A 21,117-nucleotide genomic window follows, 5' to 3' on the forward strand; every position below is an offset into this window, starting at 1 on the left:
GTGTGGATTTGAGCCAGCAAACTACTGAGCAAATGTCTGCCTTAGCAGACAACACCACATCAGAGTTTCCTCGTTGAAACATAAAAAATCATCATAAAATAGCAGTCAGAACAGATCAAAAAGGCTTTTGGTTAAATACTAATCTAGAAATTGCAGGCAAAACACATTTGGGTTACCTGATTTTCATAAATGAAAAACATATATGAAAATCAGGTAACCCAAAATGTGTTTACAACAACGGGGTTTATGATATAATGAAACTTGTGGCATATAAATCCAGGGAAGAAGAACAGCACATTGCAGTTTTCTTTTCAGTCTGTCAAAGAGACCTATAAATGCTTTTAATGCCAGCCAAGGTAAAAGTGTGGGATCTCAGTCCATTTTTAGATAGCAGAATATCATTAATATTCAACGAAGGAGAAGAACTTGCAATATTTGATGCAGATAAAATGCATATAGAGAGAAGTCAGATTAATAAAACATTAATTTCATATCAACCTGTCAAGTAACATCACAGGTAAATAGAGAAGAAAGAGAGTCAGGTGTTTTCTGTAGGCTTGGATCCTGACAAAATGAAAGGGAGATATCAGGAATAATTAAGTCATCAGCAATACTTTAACTAGCTGTTCTAAATAAACAAGGCCAGATCCCATCTCAGCTAGGTAAACACGAGTGTTCCATTTGCTATTCATCATTTAAAGTTTGGAAACACACAGAAAATCTCCAACTAACTGCACACTTCATGTATCTGAAAGTATATAATTGTGATAACCTAAGCATTTTGTTTATATGAAAATCAAGAAAAATAATGGTGGGGGGAACAAGTTCAGAAAGCATCCTGTACTCATTTCGTCTTAAAATTCTAACATGCTGCACTAATGTGTTCTGTGGTGGAAAGGGTCATATTAAATGTGACATTTGTCACATAGTTTGCCCTTGCATAGTTCCACAAAAATAAATTGGCAGAATTGTTTTTTCCCCTCTTTAGTTGGCTTTCCTGGATCTATTGGGACCATGACACAAGGGAATATTGAGTTTATCCCTGTGCCCAACAGTTATATTCCTTCAGAGGCACTAAGCGCCTCTTTTCATACCAGCTTCAATAGCTAGAGTAATTTAAATGATCAAATACTGTACCATGATTATACTGTAGTAACAATACCCTATGTGTTTTAACATATGGGCATGCTGAAGATTGTGAGGTCAATACTTAGCAACTATATTTGGGGCTTATTTTATGCTAGCATCAACATATTATTTATATAGAACTTTTAAACATACAAAGTGGTTTATTTAATTACTAAAGGCCTTCTTCCTGCTTCTTCCCCATAGAAGAGGCTTCCTATTTTGCAGAAGGGAACTGAGAATGATATATAATAACTTGCTGTTAACTGAGCTTACGACTGAGATGGGATAGAATTATCTCTGCCTAGTCCAGAACTACCTTTATCTTCTCTTAATGAATTTCACTGACAACCTTAAAGCATCCTGCAAATGTAATGGCTGAGTCTTGAGTTTTACTATTGAAGAATTCCTGCTAAATTGTAAAATATCTCTGGTACATTTTCAGCTCAGATGCAAGGCTATGATTGCTCTCCAACAATACATTTGATCTTCAAATGTAATATATATTATTTAAACTGCTTCAGAGAAGGTGAATCCAAATGCTTTTGTCAAGTGAATGTGTTCTCAATCTGACTTATTGCTTCTGTGAATAAAACAGGGTGAAGATGAAGGAATGGGGGAAACTGAGCAGCTGCAGAATACATAAGCAGCGCAAAATATATGCTAGTGCAATAAAAATGTTTCTCCTACTTAGGAATTGCATTAAAAAATATGCTCACATTAGAACAGGGGTCAGGAAAATCAGAGGAAGGGACAGGAGAGAAATTCGGTCCTCTTTGCATTTAAAGGCAAATCTACCTAATTTGCACTTTCTGAAAGAACAAACTGAAACACAGCCATTTTTAAAAATGCGCACTACCCTAAATTTTGCAGCGCAATTTTCCAGCCAAGCAATGTGTGCAAAAATGTGTATACTAGGGTAAAAACTCATACATTATTGAAACTAACATACCAAATGCATTATAATAGGGAGCATTGTGTTATAAAAATGCCTATATATTAGGCAAAAATGCACATTATTATTATCATTATTGGCAGGACTCAAGGTAGTTTACAGATAAAAACAAGAATTGTTTAAAACATAGGGGGAAATCTATATATAAATATTGTGTAAAACATACAAATAGTTGCAATGGAAATAGCATGGCACCAGCCCTTTCATTCAAAGCAGTCAGTTCCCAAAAGACTGTTGGAACAAGGACAAAGAGGAAGCCAGTCTAGCTTTACCACACAATGCTCCACATGGAGGGAGCTCTGGAGTCTAGGAGCTGCCACCAAGAATGCCCTTTCCCACGCCCCCACCAAGCATTCCTGTGAGGATGGCAGGACCAAGATAATGTGCATAATGTGCCTCCCCCAATAATGTGCATATTAGGAGAAATGGGCATTAACATGCTGATGTTACTGAAATGAAGATTCAGGAAAAATGAGAAACCAGGAGAAACTGAATTGACAGATTTGCCCAGCAGTAAGCGGAGCCAGCTCCTGCCAACCTAGCAGTTCGAAAGCAGGAAGGTAAGCGGCATTTCCGTGCGCTGCTCTGGTTCGCCAGAAGCAGCTTAGTCATGCTGGCCACATGACCCGGAAGCTGTATGCCAGCTCCCTCGGCCAATAAAGCGAGATGAGCGCTGCAACCCCAGAGTCGGCCACAACTGGACCTAATGGTCAGGGGTCCCTTTACCTTTACCTAAGTGGAGCCAGAGCCAAAAATGGGCAGGACGCCGTCTCTCTCTCTCTCTCTCTCTCTCTCTCTCTCTCTCTCTCTCTCTCTGTCACCCCTTTCCTTTATTTTGGCTACCCATCTCTCTCTATTTATTTCTCTCTCAGCCCAATGGATTTTAGAGGGATGGACAGATCACTCTGAACTGATGGCTTACAGAGGGCTTTCTCTGCTCCTCTTCCATCTCGCCATCCATTTCTGCCCCCCTTCCCTGTTTCTCTTCCTTCCCATCCCCCTCTTCTCCTTTGGGTTCCCTCCTACATCTGCATGAAATTAGGCCAATGGCCTTGTGCAAACCTTGAGCTGCAAGTTGCCAGCTCAAGAGCCCTAGGTCACCTGTTTTCATCTGTGAGATTTCCACCTGGCAGCTGCCTCCAGGGGCACGACAATAAATTTTGGTGTCTGAGGTGGAATAACAAACAATGCCCCCCTCCCCAAATTGAGGTGTATATCAGCCCAGGGCTCTGGTAAAAAACAAATGTAGATCATGCAAGCCTAAAGATTGCCAATTTCCTGAGGTAAATACTCCTGAGAGCAGATAGCATCCAATCGTTCTACAAGAACTGTCAAAATAGTCATGTACTGCCGAAGGAAATCAGACAAGATGATGAATTCCACTAACTTTGTCTCTCTTAATGCATGTTTGCCACTTGGGCACGTGCTTTCTGAAGAATAATCCTTAACTGTAGTACATAGGCTGTTTACTCTGTTTTACTAGAATTATGATGGCATACTGAAGCAATCTTTCCCCAGAGTACCTTGTGAATGTGACAGCGGCTGGATCTAGACACATCAAAGAAGCGTTTCAGTTTGAAGCGGCGTAAATTTAAACAGGGAAAACAGGTAGAGAGAAGTGGAACTCCACATCACCATCTGGTGGCACAATGTTATATTGCACATACAAGGTGTATGAATTGCTTTTTCTTTGCCAGTCTAGCTGAGTCCAGCCTTTGATACACACACACACACACACACACACACACGTAGGGAGTCCTTTTTTCTGGGGGGACGCAGGGGTGCACATACCCCTAAACGTTTTATGAATCTAAGTTTGGCCTCATTGAGGGGCAGTATTTCAATATGAGTAGGAAAATGAGAGCGCCTTGAAAACATTTTTTTAAGAAAAAAAAGCACTGGGTGTAGGGTTGCAGTACACTAATGTCAGTGTACTGGAAGAAGCAAAGATCACCAGTGTCAAAGCGATGATTCTTCAACATCAGCTTCGTTGGACTGGTCATGTTCTGCAGATGCCTGATGTCTTCCGAAGCAACTACTCTATTCTGAACTTCAAAATGGAAAGCGTAATGCCGGTGGTCAACAAAAGAAGTTTAAAGACTCAAGGCAAATCTTTAAAAATGTAGTATGAACACCGACAACTGGAAAACACTGGCCTGCAAGTGCTCCAGCCTTTACCAAAGGTGTCATGGGCATTGAAGACACTTGAATTCAGGACAAAAGGGAGAAACGTGCTAAGAGGAATGCACACTTGGCAAACCCTCACCATGATCAACTCCCACCCGGAAACTTATGTCCCCACTGTGGAAGGATGTGTGGATCCAGAACTGGCCTCCATAGTCACTTACAGACCTGGTGTTAAAACTGTGTTTATGGAAGCCAATCTTACTTGGCTACGAGTGATCACCAAAGATAAGATTTAGTGGTCTTGGGCTACAAATATTCTCCAGTGCAGTAGCTTTTATATTAGTATTGGGGTGGGATGCTGGACAGGAATGGAACAGTACACATAGCTAATTTCATTTCCTTCTGGACATGTCAGGACAAAGTCTGAATAATGCTCCACTTCCAATCCCCTCAGCAGCCTTTGGCTAAGGAAGGTATTTTCTGTAGTTATGCTGCTGTTACAAGAATTTATCAGTTAAATGGATAGCAGGTAACAAATCTAGCAACTCATCTCATGGTGAGGAGTAGCATTATGGCAATAATTACAAAGCTTCAGAGAGCAGAATGGTTTGAATGAGAAGGAGCAGAATGAAGTGGAAAGATCTTGTATCTGTTTAAGCCCCATTCAGGTATTCTTAAATTGCATCCCTGGAGAGGGGCAAAGGGTGCTCTTGTCAGCCTCGCCTCCTCTGAGAGGGATGAATCTGTCAATGTTAGTTTCTCTCAGTGTCTCGTTTTATCAATCTTAAGCTTACTTTGTCACGATTTCTGCATTAGCTTGCATTTTTAAGTCCTCACACAAAAACTGGTTTGCATTTTCGTGCACAGTTCTAAAATACACATTTCTGTATGTGACCTTGCCTAATAAACATGGTTTCAGCAAGCAATTGTCTTAATATAATATATGCATTTGTGTATCTTCTTTAAAAATATGAAACTTGGAAACAGAGCCTAATTTTATCTGCTTTGCTACAGAAACTCCACACGATCCTTTTGAAATTCTGTGGGGATATAAATGAAAAGAAGGTGGAAAATGTAGCAGTTCCTCAAGTGATTTAAAATCCTGTTTATAAGGATGGGAGTTCTACTTTTGAGAGAAAAGTTGAAAGTTCTTTGGAAGAAGATGAGATTGTTTGAGGCCAAGCTTGTTTTTAAATGAGTGACAGACCATTGCTGTGGGAGGATGCTCTTATATTTCAGAGAGCCCTTTTTGTAAGCGTTACCTTCAGACTCTGAGACTCCTTAATTAGGCATTTCTTTGGATCAATATTTCATATTCACTCCCTACCCAACATACCCTTGTTTTTGGAAAAAAGAAGGTTGCTTTGCTTTCCCATGGTTCTCAGGAGACATAAAAGCAGCAGTTATAAACAGGAACACTGTAAATAAAACCTACCATAACATTGCTGCCAATGTGCCCTGGGATTCACAAGCTGATCTCTTGTGCTGCCAAAACTGGTCATTAAAGCTACATGCATAGACAGAAGAGTACACATCAGTGGCAGCTAATGCTTTAAGGGACCATCTGTTGCACCTCTGGGAAATTCTGCTGTTCTTTCCGAGAAGTTCCTTGAAGAAGGAAATGTGAACATAACACCCCCACACGTGCGCACACACAAACTAAGCGGAACAAGTTGTATCTCAGTAGATTTTCCTCACAAATAATTTCGTCACCTGGGACTAGGGATGGGGTTCACAAACGTGTATCTATTTGTTCGTTCTTTTCTCACAGTAAACTTGGTTTGTTTCAGTTCTCAGCTTGTAAAATGCATGTCAGCTTGGACTGCTCTCCCCTTTTATGAAAATGATGCAATTGACTTTGATTCTCCAGTTCTCTGTGTTGTGAGAACTCCTGAGATTTTCAGCCATTTGCAGTTCTGCTCCTGTTAATCAAGGCCCACCAAATATCCATTCACTTGCCCCCAGGGATATTGTAATTTGTTCGTCTTGTAGTGTCTTTAATACCAACAGAGCAACTTGGGCTCCTGACCATCCTGTCCCTTTTATATCATATTTTCCCCTTAATTTGGTTTCAAAGCAAGAAATAAAATGGTAAAGGGAATCAGAGAGCAGGGGTGGCTGAAATTTTCTGTGATAGTTACTTAGCAACAGTAAAAAATAATAATAAAAAGGTATAAGGGTGGAATCCTAACTTGACTTACCTGGGAGTAAGTAACATTGATTAAATGGAACTTACTGCTGAGTAGACATGGTAAGGCATGGTTTTCTGGCTAGGCCACTCATGTACATAGATGCTATTATTTTACTATTTTTGTTATCATCTGTTAGCAAAAGTAGTGACACTGCCATGGAGATGGCATCTTGTACAACATGGCGAAGTGTGTGTGTAAATGGATGCCTCTCTGTGTACAACTTTTACCCAAAAAATTAGTTTCCCAATTACCACCATTAAACATTATCCCCTTCACAGGCACACACATCAATCATGTGCGAATCATGTAAGGATTTGAAACATAACAAGGAATGTTAATGGCTACTATCATCACTTCAATTAAAGAGAGTTCAAGAGAATACACATTTCAGCAGCAGAACAGATCTGACATTGAAATGGGTTGCGCAGTTATTATGGTCTGGTTCTATAAATTGCCATTTAGCTTGTTATTTTTTTACAACTGGATAAATTTGTATTGCTGAGTATCAGCTACACTCAAATGAAATCTGATCAGCTCGCAAAGCTCATGAATAGCTGTGAGCCAGCGAGTAGGACTTAGCTTGAGTGCAAACTTCATTATTGCAAAAAATTATCACCACCCCACTGAAGACTAGGGCTGCCAGGTTGCAACAGGCAGAGCAGCCCAGTAAGGGTGGGCAAGAAAGAATCTGTAGCAGCAGATCATCCAACCCTTTCTGTAAAATTTATTTTATTTATTAATTTGTATGCCACTCTTCATCCATCACAGTGCGGTTCACAACATAAAAATACAAAATGAGAACACAAAATATACATTTTGAATGCATTTACCCTTAAAATTTGTATTTATTGTACACATTATGGATAAAATATGCACTTTTGCATATGTATCACAAACTTCAGAGTAGTGAGCAATCCAGCTGAAAGCAGAATTCTCATCTGCGTATATGTTTGGGAGCTGGGAACAGGCCAGTTTGCTTTAAAACGTGGACCAAATGGAATTCTCCTTTTTGTCAACTTCAAATGCATTTGATGTTTGCTATTTCAGCCCCAGGCTCTAATACATTTATAAAGTGTTAACTTTAAGGACAACATTATTTGAAGAGTGTGAGCAAGTCTGTGAGTCCTACACATGCCAGATGTGCAATACAGTGGTACCTCGGGTTACATACGCTTCAGGTTACAGACTCCGCTAACCCAGAAATATTACCTCAGGTTAAGAACTTTGCTTCAGGATGAGAACAGAAATCGTGCTCTGGCGGCATGGCAGCAGCAGGAGGCCCCATTAGCTAAAGTGGTGCTTCAGGTTAAGAACAGTTTCAGGTTAAGAACAGACCTCCAGAACGAATTAAGTACATAACCAGAGGTACCACTGTACTGGAACATAGCTAGTCAGCACAGCTATTCCATGCTCACATGTAAGGAGAACCTGCAAATAAAACTTCTGAATAGGACTACCATTTGGTCAACAGGTATTTGGTGATCAGGGTTAGAATCAGGTGGGCAAATGCAATCTCTTTGTTTAAAAGTGTTTCTGACAACCACAATTCTTTAAGAAGTCTAATATATTTTCAACTCTACTAATGGACGTAATATTTCAGTAATGTCATTCCCTTGTAATGACATTTGCAAGTGCAAGATGTTTTTATATGTGAGTTGCGATGGTTCTTGCGGGATGCTTTATTTCCACATTAATTTTTAGCAGTGAACGTAAAACTTGCTTTTTCAGCACTATTTCAGAGTCAGATCAAATCATGGGGGTACTTGAGGGAAACATTTACATAAGCTCTTTCAACTCTAAAATTCAAACAGGGAACAGGCCACAATAAGAAAAATACCAAGAACTATTTTTTTCTGGCTCTCTTAACTCGTAGCATGCTTCACTGAAAAAGTTAAAAATGCGAAAATAGCTTCCATCCGTCACTGCAGTAATTCATATAATCATTAATGAAGGATAGCACAATAATGCAAATCTCATTCATTGTCTATGGACCAGGGAAATTTCAGCTGAGGCAGTTTTTAAAGATAGATTTATCTGGTTTTGGCAACTATGCCAAACTATTGAGAATATTCCATGAAGATTTGTCTTAGAAGAGACAGGAGCAAATGCTGTTGTTTTAAAATTGCAGATAGAAGTGGGTGAGGCTATGGCTTTTATATTCAGAAGCACAAGCCAGAGCTATAAAACTTATACACACACAGAGAGAGAGTGGTGCTGTATTTAGGTATCAAGCCCAGCCAAAGACATTTTTTTTGCTGGAGGTGGCACAGCAAATGACACTGACACACACACACACACACAGAGAGAGAGAGAGAGAGAGAGAGAGAGAGAGAGAGAGAGAGAGAGAGAGAGAGACAAGCCAACCAGTAGGGGTGGCGTCTCCCAACTCAGGTCTATGCTAAAGGGAGTTCCAACAAAATATAAGTTGGGGCTGTCTATCCATTGCAGCTGCAGTCCATATATGTGGTTTAGAATGTAATATACTGTGAAACTTTTCTTTTTTAAAAAGGGTTTTTTTGTTTTTGAAGCTTAAAGGTAAGCATGAACATCTCAAAAGTGAGACATGGAACCAACCAGTGGTCGGCGAGTCCCTTCCCATCACTATCGCAAACAGAATAAATTGTGCAAATATATGCAAATATCCTTGGCTCTGTATAAATTATGCACGTTGGAAAATTCACTTTTCTTTAACATTGAATTTTTATTTATTTTCTTTTAGGCCAACAAAGATAATTCTGATGGCTTGATCAGGGATTGATAAAGTATTGGTGAAGACTGAGTAGAAAACAGATGGATTTTTGTAATGTTGGTCATAGTAGTAGTAGTAGTAATAATCTATTATTATTATTTAGTCTTCCTGTACCCAAGTTTCATCCCTGGCTTAAAGAGATTAATTAGTTAAATACAATACTTATTTGGAGTGAGGTTTTTATTCTTGCTGCTTACCCAATAGGAACAACCAACTTTTTAACTCATTAGGATTCTGCTGTACATCCGTTTCCTCCCACGCCCAAATGTAACCACATAGCTTCCCACAGAGAACAAGAAAACAACATCTACACAGGCTGCCTTTTGCACTAAATAGGCCTCAATACATCACGCAGGACTGGTATGAGGGGCAGACCATGATGGTGGCTTCACTTGGCAGTATATCGCAAGTGAAATCACCACTCTTGGCTCCCTCCAGCTGGCACTGTTAGCAGAGGGACTGAGGAGTGGCGGCAGTTTCACCAGCAATATACTGCTGAGTGAAGCCACCATCCCACTCTGCCCTCATACCGGCAGAGGAAGAAACAAGCTGCATCCACGAGGCGTGATACAGCTTGTTCCTCCCTCTGCTTCTTTAAACTGCTCAGCTAAGGAGTGTGCAGCTGCCCTTGCCTCAGCCAAGCAGTTTTATAGAGCACCCACTGGCTTGCACGAGCTGGTGGTGGGGTGCGGGGCTCTGTGAAACTACTCCACTGAGGGGCAAGTGGTTACTGCTCTCCTCAGCCAAGCAGTTAACAGAGTCCCAAGTCTGCCGTTGGCTTGTTCAGCTGGGGGGGGGGAGGCCTCTTCCACCCCCCAGCTGAGCAGTTCAGGGAAGCCCCAATGAGCCTGAGAGGGATTGGGACTCACTCACTGTGTACGGCTGGGCCATGCACCTTGGCTGCTTCTTGCTTCCCTAGGGCGGGAAGAAGCAGCTGAGAAAAATTCCAGTCATCGTGATATATCAGCATATTCCGGTATTTAGCTGCTGATATATGCTTGGCAGGGGGTTGGACTCGATGGCCCTTGTGGTCTCTTCCAACTCTATGATTCTATGATTCTATGATATATCACGATGTTGAAAAGAAAGTATCGCCCAGCCCTAAACTAAATCATCAGAGGCTGAGCTGTCATTCTAATCATAGTGGCAATTGGCTTAGCTATTTCCCCTGTTGGGCAAGATGAGGCATGAATCCCAAACTCGTAAGTCAAACCCCTAATTGGGAACCAGTGGTATAGAATATTCTATGTGTTTGGCAGGTACCTGGGAAATTTGGGGCACTTCAAATTTCTACATTTGTTATTATTATATTGTCCTCTACATTCCTTTTCAGCAATAGTAACATATGGTGTTTCTGCTCCCCCTGCTGGCCAGGTGCAGGTAAATCCTTTAAATGTTAATTATTGCTGACACCTTAGCCCTGTCTAGGGAGATAAGGAGTCTAAACTTTTGTTGACACTGAGACCAAACCAACCAAAAAGTGAGGTGTGTGTGTGTGTGCCAAGGAGCTCAGTGGAGACAAGGAAGAGGCTGGAATAGCAAGCAAGGCTCCTCCACGAAGAGCCTTGGGTCAGAGGCCTTCTGCAGGCTCGCCCCCATCAAGCCCAAGTGGATAGAGTCAGAGAGGAAATATCAGATGGAGGCTCTGTGGGTGGCTGAGTCCTATGTCCTGAGGGTGCTCCTGGATACAGCTTACTTAAGCATCCTCTGCAGATAGCAATGCCTTCTATCAATCTTGCATGCTTCCCCAGCTACAGCTATTCTTGGTCAGGGATAGCCTGGCCACTGTAGTCAATGTGCTGGTATCCTCCAGGCTGGCTTACTGCAGTGCACTCTAGACTGCCCTTTGGTCTGGTCTAGAAGCTCCAGCTGGTGCAGAATGTAGTGGCTGCTGAGAGGGGCAAGTATGGCACCACTATTAAAACATCTGCAATGACTGCCTATCGGCTACCGAGAAAAGTTCAACTTTCTTGTTTGCAAAGCCTTAAACAACTTGGGCTCAGACCAGCTTAGTTAAGTACTGCTTGAACCCTTCTATCCCACCCCGATCACTGAGAAGAATATCTAGAGCATCTTTGGTTGTTTCCCAAGTTGGCGAGGCTCATCTGATGTCAACACAAAACTGAGTCATCAGGCTTAGCGGCCAAATCTTGCGGAATGCCCTTCCCATAGAGATTCTGCAGGCATCATTCGAATTAATGTTTAAGAAAAGAAAAAGAAAAGAAAAGATCTTAGTTAGCTGGTGATCTGTGATTTTCCTTACACAAGGAGGCCCAGCATGTGTGGATGTTCTCTGTGTTTGCTGAGCATGTAGGGATGTTCTCCCTGTATCTGAGGTCCTTGCAACAGTCACAGGCAACACCTTGTCCTTCATAGTGCTGGGCAACTTGTTAATACCACCAAACAAGGTGCTCAGAGACAACTTCATAGGAGTACAAATTCCAATTCAGCATTTCCCCCTTCTCCACCTTCCCTCTCAATTATCACTTCTCTTCCCGTCCAACCTCCTCTCAATTATCACTTGCCTTTGCCTTCAGCCTCTCTCTTTACCTAGCAGAAGATAGCCCTGAATCACTGAGTAGCTAGTCACAACACACAAAGGCACTGGATTGATATTATCTTTGATAACTGCAGAGAGGTGAGTAGTAGTTATCTACCAGGACAATAACACTGGCTCTAACCTTGCTGTCAGCAGCTACTGTAAATTACTATTTTTGCACTCCCCTGATGAAACTCCTCAGCAGCTCACCTTAAAACTCTAAGGCTTAAAGCCTGGTAAGCTGGTGTTACAAGGTGACACTCAATTAAAAATGCTGCAAATCAATTGGCTTGCTCCAAAAAAAGGCAATCAGCAAAGGCAACCTTTGAGGAGTTTCTGACAGAACAGGCACTGCTGCCTCAGGGCACTTCTAGACAATCTGTTTATTTAGCACTCCTCCTGATTTGAAATTTTTTACAATTATTATTTAATTATATTTCTATACCGTTCTTCATCTGAGGACCACAGGGCAGTTTACAATATAAAAATGCAAAAATACAAAAATTTATAGCATAATAATGAACAAACACAATTCCCCCCCCCTCCCCATTTTAAAAGGCCATAGATTGTTTCATTAGCCAAAGACCTGAGAGAAGAGGAATGTTTTTGCCTGGCACCTAAAGATATATAATGAAGGCACCTTACCTTTTGTCCTGCACTTTCCAGGGACAGGTCTGCACTTTAAAATTCAATGTCTGAGATCTTTTCTTTTTCTTTTCTCCCATCACGTTCCCCAAGGAAACACGCTCTTTAACACTGGATCAGAACAAACAGCAATTCGGGTTTTCTGAAGGAAAGAATGACTTTTTCTGGGGAAAGCACCAGGCAACAAAAAAAGCAATCAGAGGGAGCTTTAAAGCACAGACCTGTGCCTAGAAATGCAGCACAAGAAGTCTGGATGAGCCCTACATCATAGTCAAGGGCTAGTTATACCATTGTAAGAAGATCAAACCAATCCATTCTTAAGGAAATCAGCCCTGAGTGCTCACTGGAAGGACAGATTGTGAAGCTGGGGCTCCAATACTTTGGCCACCTCATGAGAAGAGAAGACTCCCTGGAAAAGACCCTGATGTTGGGAAAGATGGAGGGCACAAGGAGAAGGGGACGACAGAGGATGAGATGGTTGGACAGTGTTCTCGAAGCTACCAGCATGAGTTTGACCAAACTGCGGGAGGCAGTGGAAGACAGGAGTGCCTGGCGTGCTCTGGTCCATGGGGTCACAAAGAGTCGGACACGACTAAATGACTAAACAACAACAACAGTTACACCATATTTTCCAGTGCATTTCCCATCACCTTTCTTATTGCAAAAAGACTGATTACTTTTTTTAAGAAGCAGGTTTGTTGAACACTGGTGCATCTTGTAAAAATGTACCCCTTATTATGGACATTGTAGGTGAAATTGTAGGATTGTACTCTGGTGCCACACCCCGAAATGTTCTGTTGCACTGCAGCAGGATATACCTTGCCCATTTCCACTCCAAAAACTGGTATGTATCTGTGCAGAACAGATCTTGGCTGCAAACAAATGGGTTAGGTAAAAGGTAAAAATGGCCGGAGTGTTTCACTGCACCATAGCAAGACCACTGATCTCTTTGATTATAAGGGATGAGAGCAAAATACAGGCAGCTCTGAAGTAGCCGTTGGACTACTGATTGCTTCAAATACATTGGCAGTCAGTTGGCTGCTCATGTGCATAACCTGACTATGTTGGAGTGCTAGTAGAAAATGCAAGTAAAACATATTGAATTTGAATGTGTGAATGCTATCTGAATCAGGACACTGTAATATTTCCATTTTATAAGCAGCTGCACAGCATCTTATGTGTGGGTGCTGTTCAATGTACAGTAACTAAAGTTCCACAGCTGGTGACAGCTGTGGAGAAACTTTTCACTAATGATATTCACACAATAAATGTTGCCCAGTACCTACAGGGAAATGGGACAAGAAGCCCTATCTTTGTTACTCCCCTCTAAAAAGGGGGGAGGGGGCTGTAAGTGTAAAACTCTTGTGGGTGGCAAGAAATTGCAACATGGCAGGACTTCATACATGACTGAAATCCTATCTACCTCTTCTATCTAGGCATAGCAAAATATTATAACTGTCTTTTTAAAAATGGAATGAAAAATATCCACTTCTCAGACTCTGCTCACCTTATAATAACTTGTGATTCCACAACATATGGGGAATCAAGGCTGGGAAAGGCCACTTTAATAGCTTTAGGGTTAGCATCAGGGAAGGAAGGTCACCCTGCACAATATGTATGCAAGATGCATCTTCCCAGAAAGTTGTGTAACCTACACACAAAGGGCTGTGTGCCAAGAATAACATAGAAAACTAGATGTATCAATCTGGTGGTGTCTATGATAACAGCCCGTTGACAGGTAAACAGAATTATCCTATTGTTTCTCAAAGCATTGTTTGGAAAATGTGTTTGTCTCTTCCCATCAGGGAATTACATTTCTGAATTATTACAATACAGTATCACAAAAACCTATACAACTCCTACAAAATTGCGGTCACCTTGCTACCTCACAAGTCTATTCAAGCCAAACAAAGCGGAAAATAGCAATCACTCTTTGCAAACAGCTTATCAACACAAGGCATTATCCAGAACAGCAAAACCCTCAAGTAATTATAGAAAGCATGAATGGTGCAGAGCCAGGAGTAAAAGAGAAGCAGGAGGGACATTCTCTGATCTGTGCTTCCAGGGAGCTTCCTTGCTACCCAGTTGCCTGGTCTTCTTTTGTCTTCAATACAGCACCAAGCCAGCCTCTGCCCACTTGGGAAGGACAAATCACAGAGAAAGTACAAAATAACATGCTTTTCACTCCCACAAGGCTTGTTAGGCTTAAAAATAGATATCTTCTGTAAAAAGCTGCCAGTTACCAAGCAGAAAATTATTCTTAAGGAAAGAGTTTTCATCCAAGCTTGGTCAGGTAAATTTGTCTTGTTTCTTTCTAACAACCTCAAGGCAACAAACAGCAAGCCTGTGGTTTTCAAAACGTGTTCCAGAGAACCCTTAACTACCTTACACTAGGAAAGAGAAATGTCGGGACTAGGGGCCAAATGCAGCCCATCATGCATCTCTATCTGGTCCTTGGGATTCTCCCCAGGCCACCCCCCCCCCAGGCATAGTGGTCTCTAAGCCGCATCCTTCACCAGCCCTTTTTTGCATCCCCCTTGACTGTTTTTGTCTGGCTATATACTGTATCCTTGAATTCAGGTAATACCTCTTGTTCACCTTAAGTAAAGGGTAGGGAGGGTTCTGTGAGCGCCTAAAGTGCCAAGTAGTCACATTCATAGTTCTTCTACACACACTTTTGCTTCTGGCATCACTGGCACGCCTCCCTCCGCCAAAAAAACCCTCCCAAAATAAATTAGAATTGCGAATATCGTGCATTTTCCTGCTCTAGATTTAGTTACATCTCCTTCGTTCCTCTGAACAATCCCTGCCTCCTCGCTCTATCGCAAGGCAGTAAAATAATAAACGGCAGAAATCCCGTCCGCGTGACTAAAGCGAGAAACTAAACGCAAGGTCTGCTCTGAAGGCTCCTGAGCATGCTCAAAAGAGAACGAAGGCGAGTTAAGCAACAGCAGTTTCCGTTGCCTTAGTAAGCGGGAAAGAATCAGCCGGGAGCCCTGCCCAATCTTGCCTAGGATCCCCTTCCCCCTCGCCCCCAACACAAACTCCAAAGTATCATTTGGGGGGCGGAACCAATCTTCTTCAGCTGAGGGGGTACACCGGATCAGTCGGGGAGCTGGATTGGTGGTGCGCCATCTAACGGAGATCGCTTCCTTCCTTAGTTCTCCGTAGGTACTTTTCCCTGACCTGTCGGCCGCTCTGGCCCACCGGTCCGCCCCCACCTTGTTCCCTTCACAGCCATGCAGCCCTACATGGTCAACATCAAGCTGTCAGCCCGGACCCTCACCGGGGCGCTCAACCCGCAGAACCGAGGGGCGGCGGACTGGTGAGTGGGGGAAGCGGCGAGGGACCGGGGAGGAGGCGGGCACAGGCCACCCAGGCCGGCGGGAGACAGAGAGGGGGTCGTTATAGCTCCGCGCGAGCTACCAGAGAGAAAGAGAGAGAGGTGGCCGTCCCATCTCACATGCTGGAGCCCCGTAGACTTCAGCGAGGCATACTCGCGAGTAGGCGTGCACAGGGTCGCAGTGTATGGGCGTGAGAGGGGCGCCTAAGACCGACCAGCCTTATGGTCCTAATGTGAGAGGGGATTTTAGGAGCAAAGGATCTAGTGTTTCCCTGAGGCGTGTAAGCTGCTAATGGCAGTTGAGTGAAGTTCATAGAGTCTTCAAGAAGAGCTGCATAACGCAAACTATTACTAAAGTCTGTATGGGGTTATGGTGCATGTCTGTGTGAGTGTGTGTATGTGTATGTATATACAGTGCTTTTTTCTGGAGGTACGCAGGGGTAAGCATACCCATAAACATTTTGTGAATCTTTGTGCTTTTGTCTGTTTACTGTACTGTTTTTATTTTTCCCAATTTGAACTATAAAATGGTTATTTTCTTGAGTCAAAATGAGAGTACAGTGGTACCTCAGGTTACAGGGGCTTCAGGTTACAGACTCTGCTAACCCAGAAATATTACCTCGGGTTAAGAACTTTGCTTCAGGGTGAGAAAAACAGAAATCGTGCGGCAGCAGCGCGGCGGCGGTGGGAGGCCCCATTAGCTAAAGTGGTATCCCAGGTTAAGAACAGTTTCAGGTTAAGAACAGACCTCTGGAACGAATTGAGTTCTTAACCCGAGGTACCACTGTACCCCTAAACATTTTTTTAAAAAGCACTGTGTGTGTGTGTGTGTGTGTGTGTGTTTATGGATGGAACCAGTGCTCCCCCCCCCAAAAAAAAATGTTTAGGGGTACTCTCATTTTCCTGCTCATATTGAAATACCACTCCTCAATGAGGCTAAACTTAGATTCACAAAATGTTTAGGGGTATGCGTCCCCCCAGAAAAAAGCACTGTATGGAACATGTGTGGGCTGACATGTATGTAACTGTTTGACTTCTCTGCCAAAGGCACACTCTTTCCAAGGTCCCCCAAGACAGATGGGTGCCAGCCATGTGTGGGTTAAGAAAAGAATGACAGGTGTAGTGCTTGATTATGGGAGCGGGCAGCATCATGGGTGTGTGAGCTTTGGCAACTGGGTTGATTTCAATCAAGTATAGGATGAAGAAACTTGAACTGGTTTGGTTGGCATCTTTCTGTCTTGGGAGACGACAGAAGAGTGCACCTTCGGGGGTAAAGTCAAACCACTGGGAGAGTTAGAGCGCTTGTGCGGCTGTAGAGACCCATACAGGAGAGGTGTGTTTTGTTGCAGCCTGTCCTTATTAAGCGGAAATGAAAGCTGTTTGTAAAACACTTAAGATGTCACGAGCGGAGGGATTTAGGGTAGGATAGAAATAAAAGCACAAGACTTGCCTTCACTGGAAAACTGAAGGGAAAAGTCTCCTGCAGTTGGTAAATACAACAATTTGGGGGTTCTTTTTATGCGTAGGAGTGGTTGCCAAAAGATTATTTCAGTTCTCTAGTGATTCAGCTAGAGTTGCTTTCACTTCCCCCCTTTTTTTTGGAGTGGAGGATGGTTTGAGACATTCAGTGATTATAACTTTGGATCTAATTTATTTCTATAATTTATATACCACAACACCAGTCTCCAAGCAGTGTAGTTTAATCATGCATTTCATATGTTTTGGCTTTGTTTTTGTTCTACAGCTTACCAAAATTATGTTTTTGTGTCTGACAGTATGATTACTATTTTCTAGGGGCTGGCAAGGGTTGATTGCATATGGATGCCATTCTCTCGTTCTGGTTATTGATTCCAAGACTGCCCAGACACTACAGGTTTTGGAAAGGCACAAAGCTAATGTTGTCAAGGTAAGTTAATAACATTGTAACCCGTTTAATGTAAAAATCAGGTAAGAGAAAATAATCAAACAGCAACCCTATCATGTTTAGACAGTAATTGCTTTTGTTTTCATAATGCTGTTTCAGTTGTAAGAAGTAACAAATGTATTGCTATCTAACCACACCTCTTGACAGAAAGTGTTCATGTTCAATGTTCCAGTGAGCCATTATTTTCAATCAAGATATTTCATTCCTATCGTCCAGTTCTCTTATTTTTCTTTTTTACCTAACACTCAACATTTTGTGGCTACAGAGTATATCCAGAGGCTACAGAGTATATTCAATCTTCACTGGGCTCTTGTGGGGGGAGGTGCTTGTTCTGTGTTTTTTTTTTAAAGTTTGTTGTATTTCTCCACATCTTGGTGGTCCTCCTCATGCTTTGGTTTAATTTCTGCCAGCACTTACCACTTGAGTTCACTGTCAGAGACAGTGCTGTGAATTTGAAATTTATTAATTTCAAATTGCCATATAAGAACATTGGTGGTATTAGATTTGTTTGCGCCTTGGGATTTATTCACTCTTCCCAATACATTTATTACTTACTATACAACCTCATGTTACAGATTTGTAAGTTGCATATACTAGGATTAGTCTCAGGTTCTAATTTCTTCAGTTCCATTATTTATTTATATTAAATTTATATACCGGCCTTCATTTGTAGATCTCAGAGTGGTTCATAACATTAAAATACAGTATAAAAACGCAATTTGTTAAAAATAGTATTTCATGCTTCTGTTTATGTTACAAATATATCTGAATGTTATTTATCTTCCTATGTTTAGGTTAAATGGGCTAAGGAAAACTACCACCACAATATTGGATCACCTTATTCTTTGCGCTTGGCTTCTGCTGATGCCACTGGGAAGATCATTGTTTGGGATGTTGCTACAGGAGCTGCTCGCTGTGAAATACAAGAGCACACAAAACCCATTCAAGGTAAGGAAACTTTTGTGTGTGAGAGAGTTACACCATCGTGCAGTAATACAGTGGTACCTCGGGTTACATACGATTCAGGTTACATACGATTCAGGTTACAGACTCCGCTAACCCAGAAATAGTACCTCGGGTTAAGGATGGTTCAGGATGAGAACAGAAATTGCACGCCAGTGGTGCAGTGGCAGCAGGAGGCCCCATTAGCTAAAGTGGTGTTTCAGTTTAGGAACAGACCTCCAGAACGAATTAAGTTCTTAACCCGAGGTACCACTGTAAATGGATTTTCTAGCTAAAAGAAGAAGGTTACAAACAATAAGTAGTCAATCTGTATGCTTCCATTTACATTCAAGTAATTCTGCATGTGTGTTCCTTCTTGTGTGGAAGACATATGTCATATACCTGTTTTTAAACATTTAATTTGCTTTGCTGGTGGGACTTTTGAATAGGATTGTACTGTAAGTATATCTGTTAGGAAAGTCCAGAGGCCCAGGATGATGAGAAGTTTAGAAACCGAATCCTGTGAGGAATGGTTGAAAGAGCTGAGTGGGTTTATTCTGGAGGAAGATTTAAGAGGAGACAAGATAGTGGTCTTCAAATATCTGAAGGGCTCTCATGCAGAAGATGGAGCAGGCTTGTTATCTGCTGCTCCAGAGCACAGGTCTGCAATTAATGGGTGCAAAGTGCATGAAAGTGGGTTTCAGTTGAACATTAGTAAAAACTTTCTAAAAGAAAGATTTGGTTTAACAGTGCAGCAGGCTGCCTCAAGAGTTTGAGGCCTCTTGTTTAAGTGAAGCTTGGAACAGCCACCTGTTATGGAGGCTGTGGTTGCATCCTGCAGTGCAGATCCTACATTGAGCAGGGAATTGGGATTACATGATTTCTAAGGTCCCTTCCAACTCTATTATGCAATGGTAAATCCTTGCATTTCAAGGTCATAACTCTCTCCTCATCTCACCTCCTCTGGGCATAACAATCTCCCCCCTTAGTTTTCTGTACCCACTACCCCCTCTCACATTCTCCATGGTCTTACAGCTTCCCTTGGTTTATTTGTCCAATATTGACTTACTGTCTCGTACTGCTGACAAAGTCTAATAAATATAAACGACCCTCAATTTATTGTGTGGTTTATACTTTTTGGAAAATGTGTTTATTTCAGTGTTCTGTTGCTCCTATCTATTTCTATTAGTGCTATAGGGAAAGGGTTTAAAACCTGCAGAGTTGGGCTTATACAGACTTTCCAGCCTTGTTAAATATGACAAACAATGCCCCATTGTTCAAGGCTACCCTAAACTTGTTAGCTCAGTTTCTGGAGAAGGCCACTCCGTCGCTAGGCAACAGTGAATTAGTTCAGCAGCTGCATTTCAGTTTGTGGTACAGGTTGTATAACTGCCGATTTGCATCCACAACCAACAAACTATACTATCACTGAAGCTTGCATACCCAGACTTGTTCATATTTTTTGCTTCATCACAATGCCTGGCAGGTGGGGGAGGAAATTTGGGATCTTTTATGTGAAAAGTAACAGGTATCTTGAAATGAACCTATGATATTTCTCTTGATGATGACAGCGAAGCAATATTGGAGAAGACTGATAATGATATAGACTAACTTGCAAAAGGGGGACGCGGGTGGCGCTGTGGGTAAAACCTCAGTGCCTAGGACTTGCCGATCGTATGGTCGGCGGTTCGAATCCCCGCGGCGGGGTGAGTTCCCGTCGTTCAGTCCCAGCTCCTGCCCACCTAGCAGTTCAAAAGCACCCCTAAGTGCAAGTAGATAAATAGGTACCGCTTTATATCGGGAAGGTAACGGCATTTCCGTGCGCTGCACTGGTGCTGGCTCGCCAGAGCAGCTTCGTCACACTGGCCACGTGACCCGGAAGTGTCTCCGGACAGCGCTGGCTCCCGGCCTCTTAAGCGAGATGAGCACGCAACCCCAGAGTCGGTCACGACTGGCCCGTACGGGCAGGGGTACCTTTACCTTTACCTTTTAACTTGCAAAAATGAAACATTGTATAGAGTCATAGCTCAGTGGCTGAGCCCCTGCAAAAGGTCTTCATGTCATCTCTATCTTCTTTTTCAGCCTTTTGGTATCATGTAATTGATCTAAGATAGATTTGGTTTAAAATCTAATAAAGGTATTTATGGTAACCCTGCCAGATGTATCATTATCAAATGGCACTAACTGCTTATTTAATATCTTTCAGTAAAAGGCAGTACAGTGGTACCTCGGGTTAAGTACTTAATTCGTTCCAGAGGTCCGTTCTTAACCTGAAACTGTTCTTAACCTGAAGCACCACTTTAACTACTACTGCTGCACCGCCGGAGCCTGATTTCTCTTCTTATCCTGAAGCAAAGTTCTTAACCTGAAGCACTGTTTCTGGGTTAGCGGAGTCTGTAACCTGAAGCATATGTAACCTGAGGTACCACTGTAATAATATACAGGGATTCCCCTTTAAATTGTGGACTGTGGCATCTTGAGTAAAAAGAAAATACTGTATTAACATTTTCTCTCTCATTTTGCCCCCGCCCCCCATTAATGCCCTCTAATGTCTCAGTTCTCTTGTGGCACTCCAC

General features: G+C 42.2%; 1 protein-coding gene across 1 annotated transcript in view; it reads left to right on the forward strand.

Annotated features, from left to right (window-relative positions):
• Window positions 1-15,285: 15,285 nt before the first annotated feature.
• Window positions 15,286-21,117, forward strand: part of WDR11 (WD repeat domain 11) — a 53,344-nt gene continuing 47,512 nt past the window's right edge. The window contains exons 1-3 of the mRNA XM_081192843.1: window positions 15,286-15,657; window positions 17,470-17,581; window positions 18,394-18,547. Coding sequence (XP_081048969.1) covers window positions 15,572-15,657; window positions 17,470-17,581; window positions 18,394-18,547 — 352 coding nt within the window. The 5' untranslated portion in view covers window positions 15,286-15,571. The remainder of the gene's footprint in view (window positions 15,658-17,469; window positions 17,582-18,393; window positions 18,548-21,117) is intronic.

This window comes from Podarcis bocagei, assembly GCF_964188305.1.
Source record: "Podarcis bocagei genome assembly, chromosome: 4".
Lineage (NCBI taxonomy): Eukaryota > Metazoa > Chordata > Lepidosauria > Squamata > Lacertidae > Podarcis > Podarcis bocagei.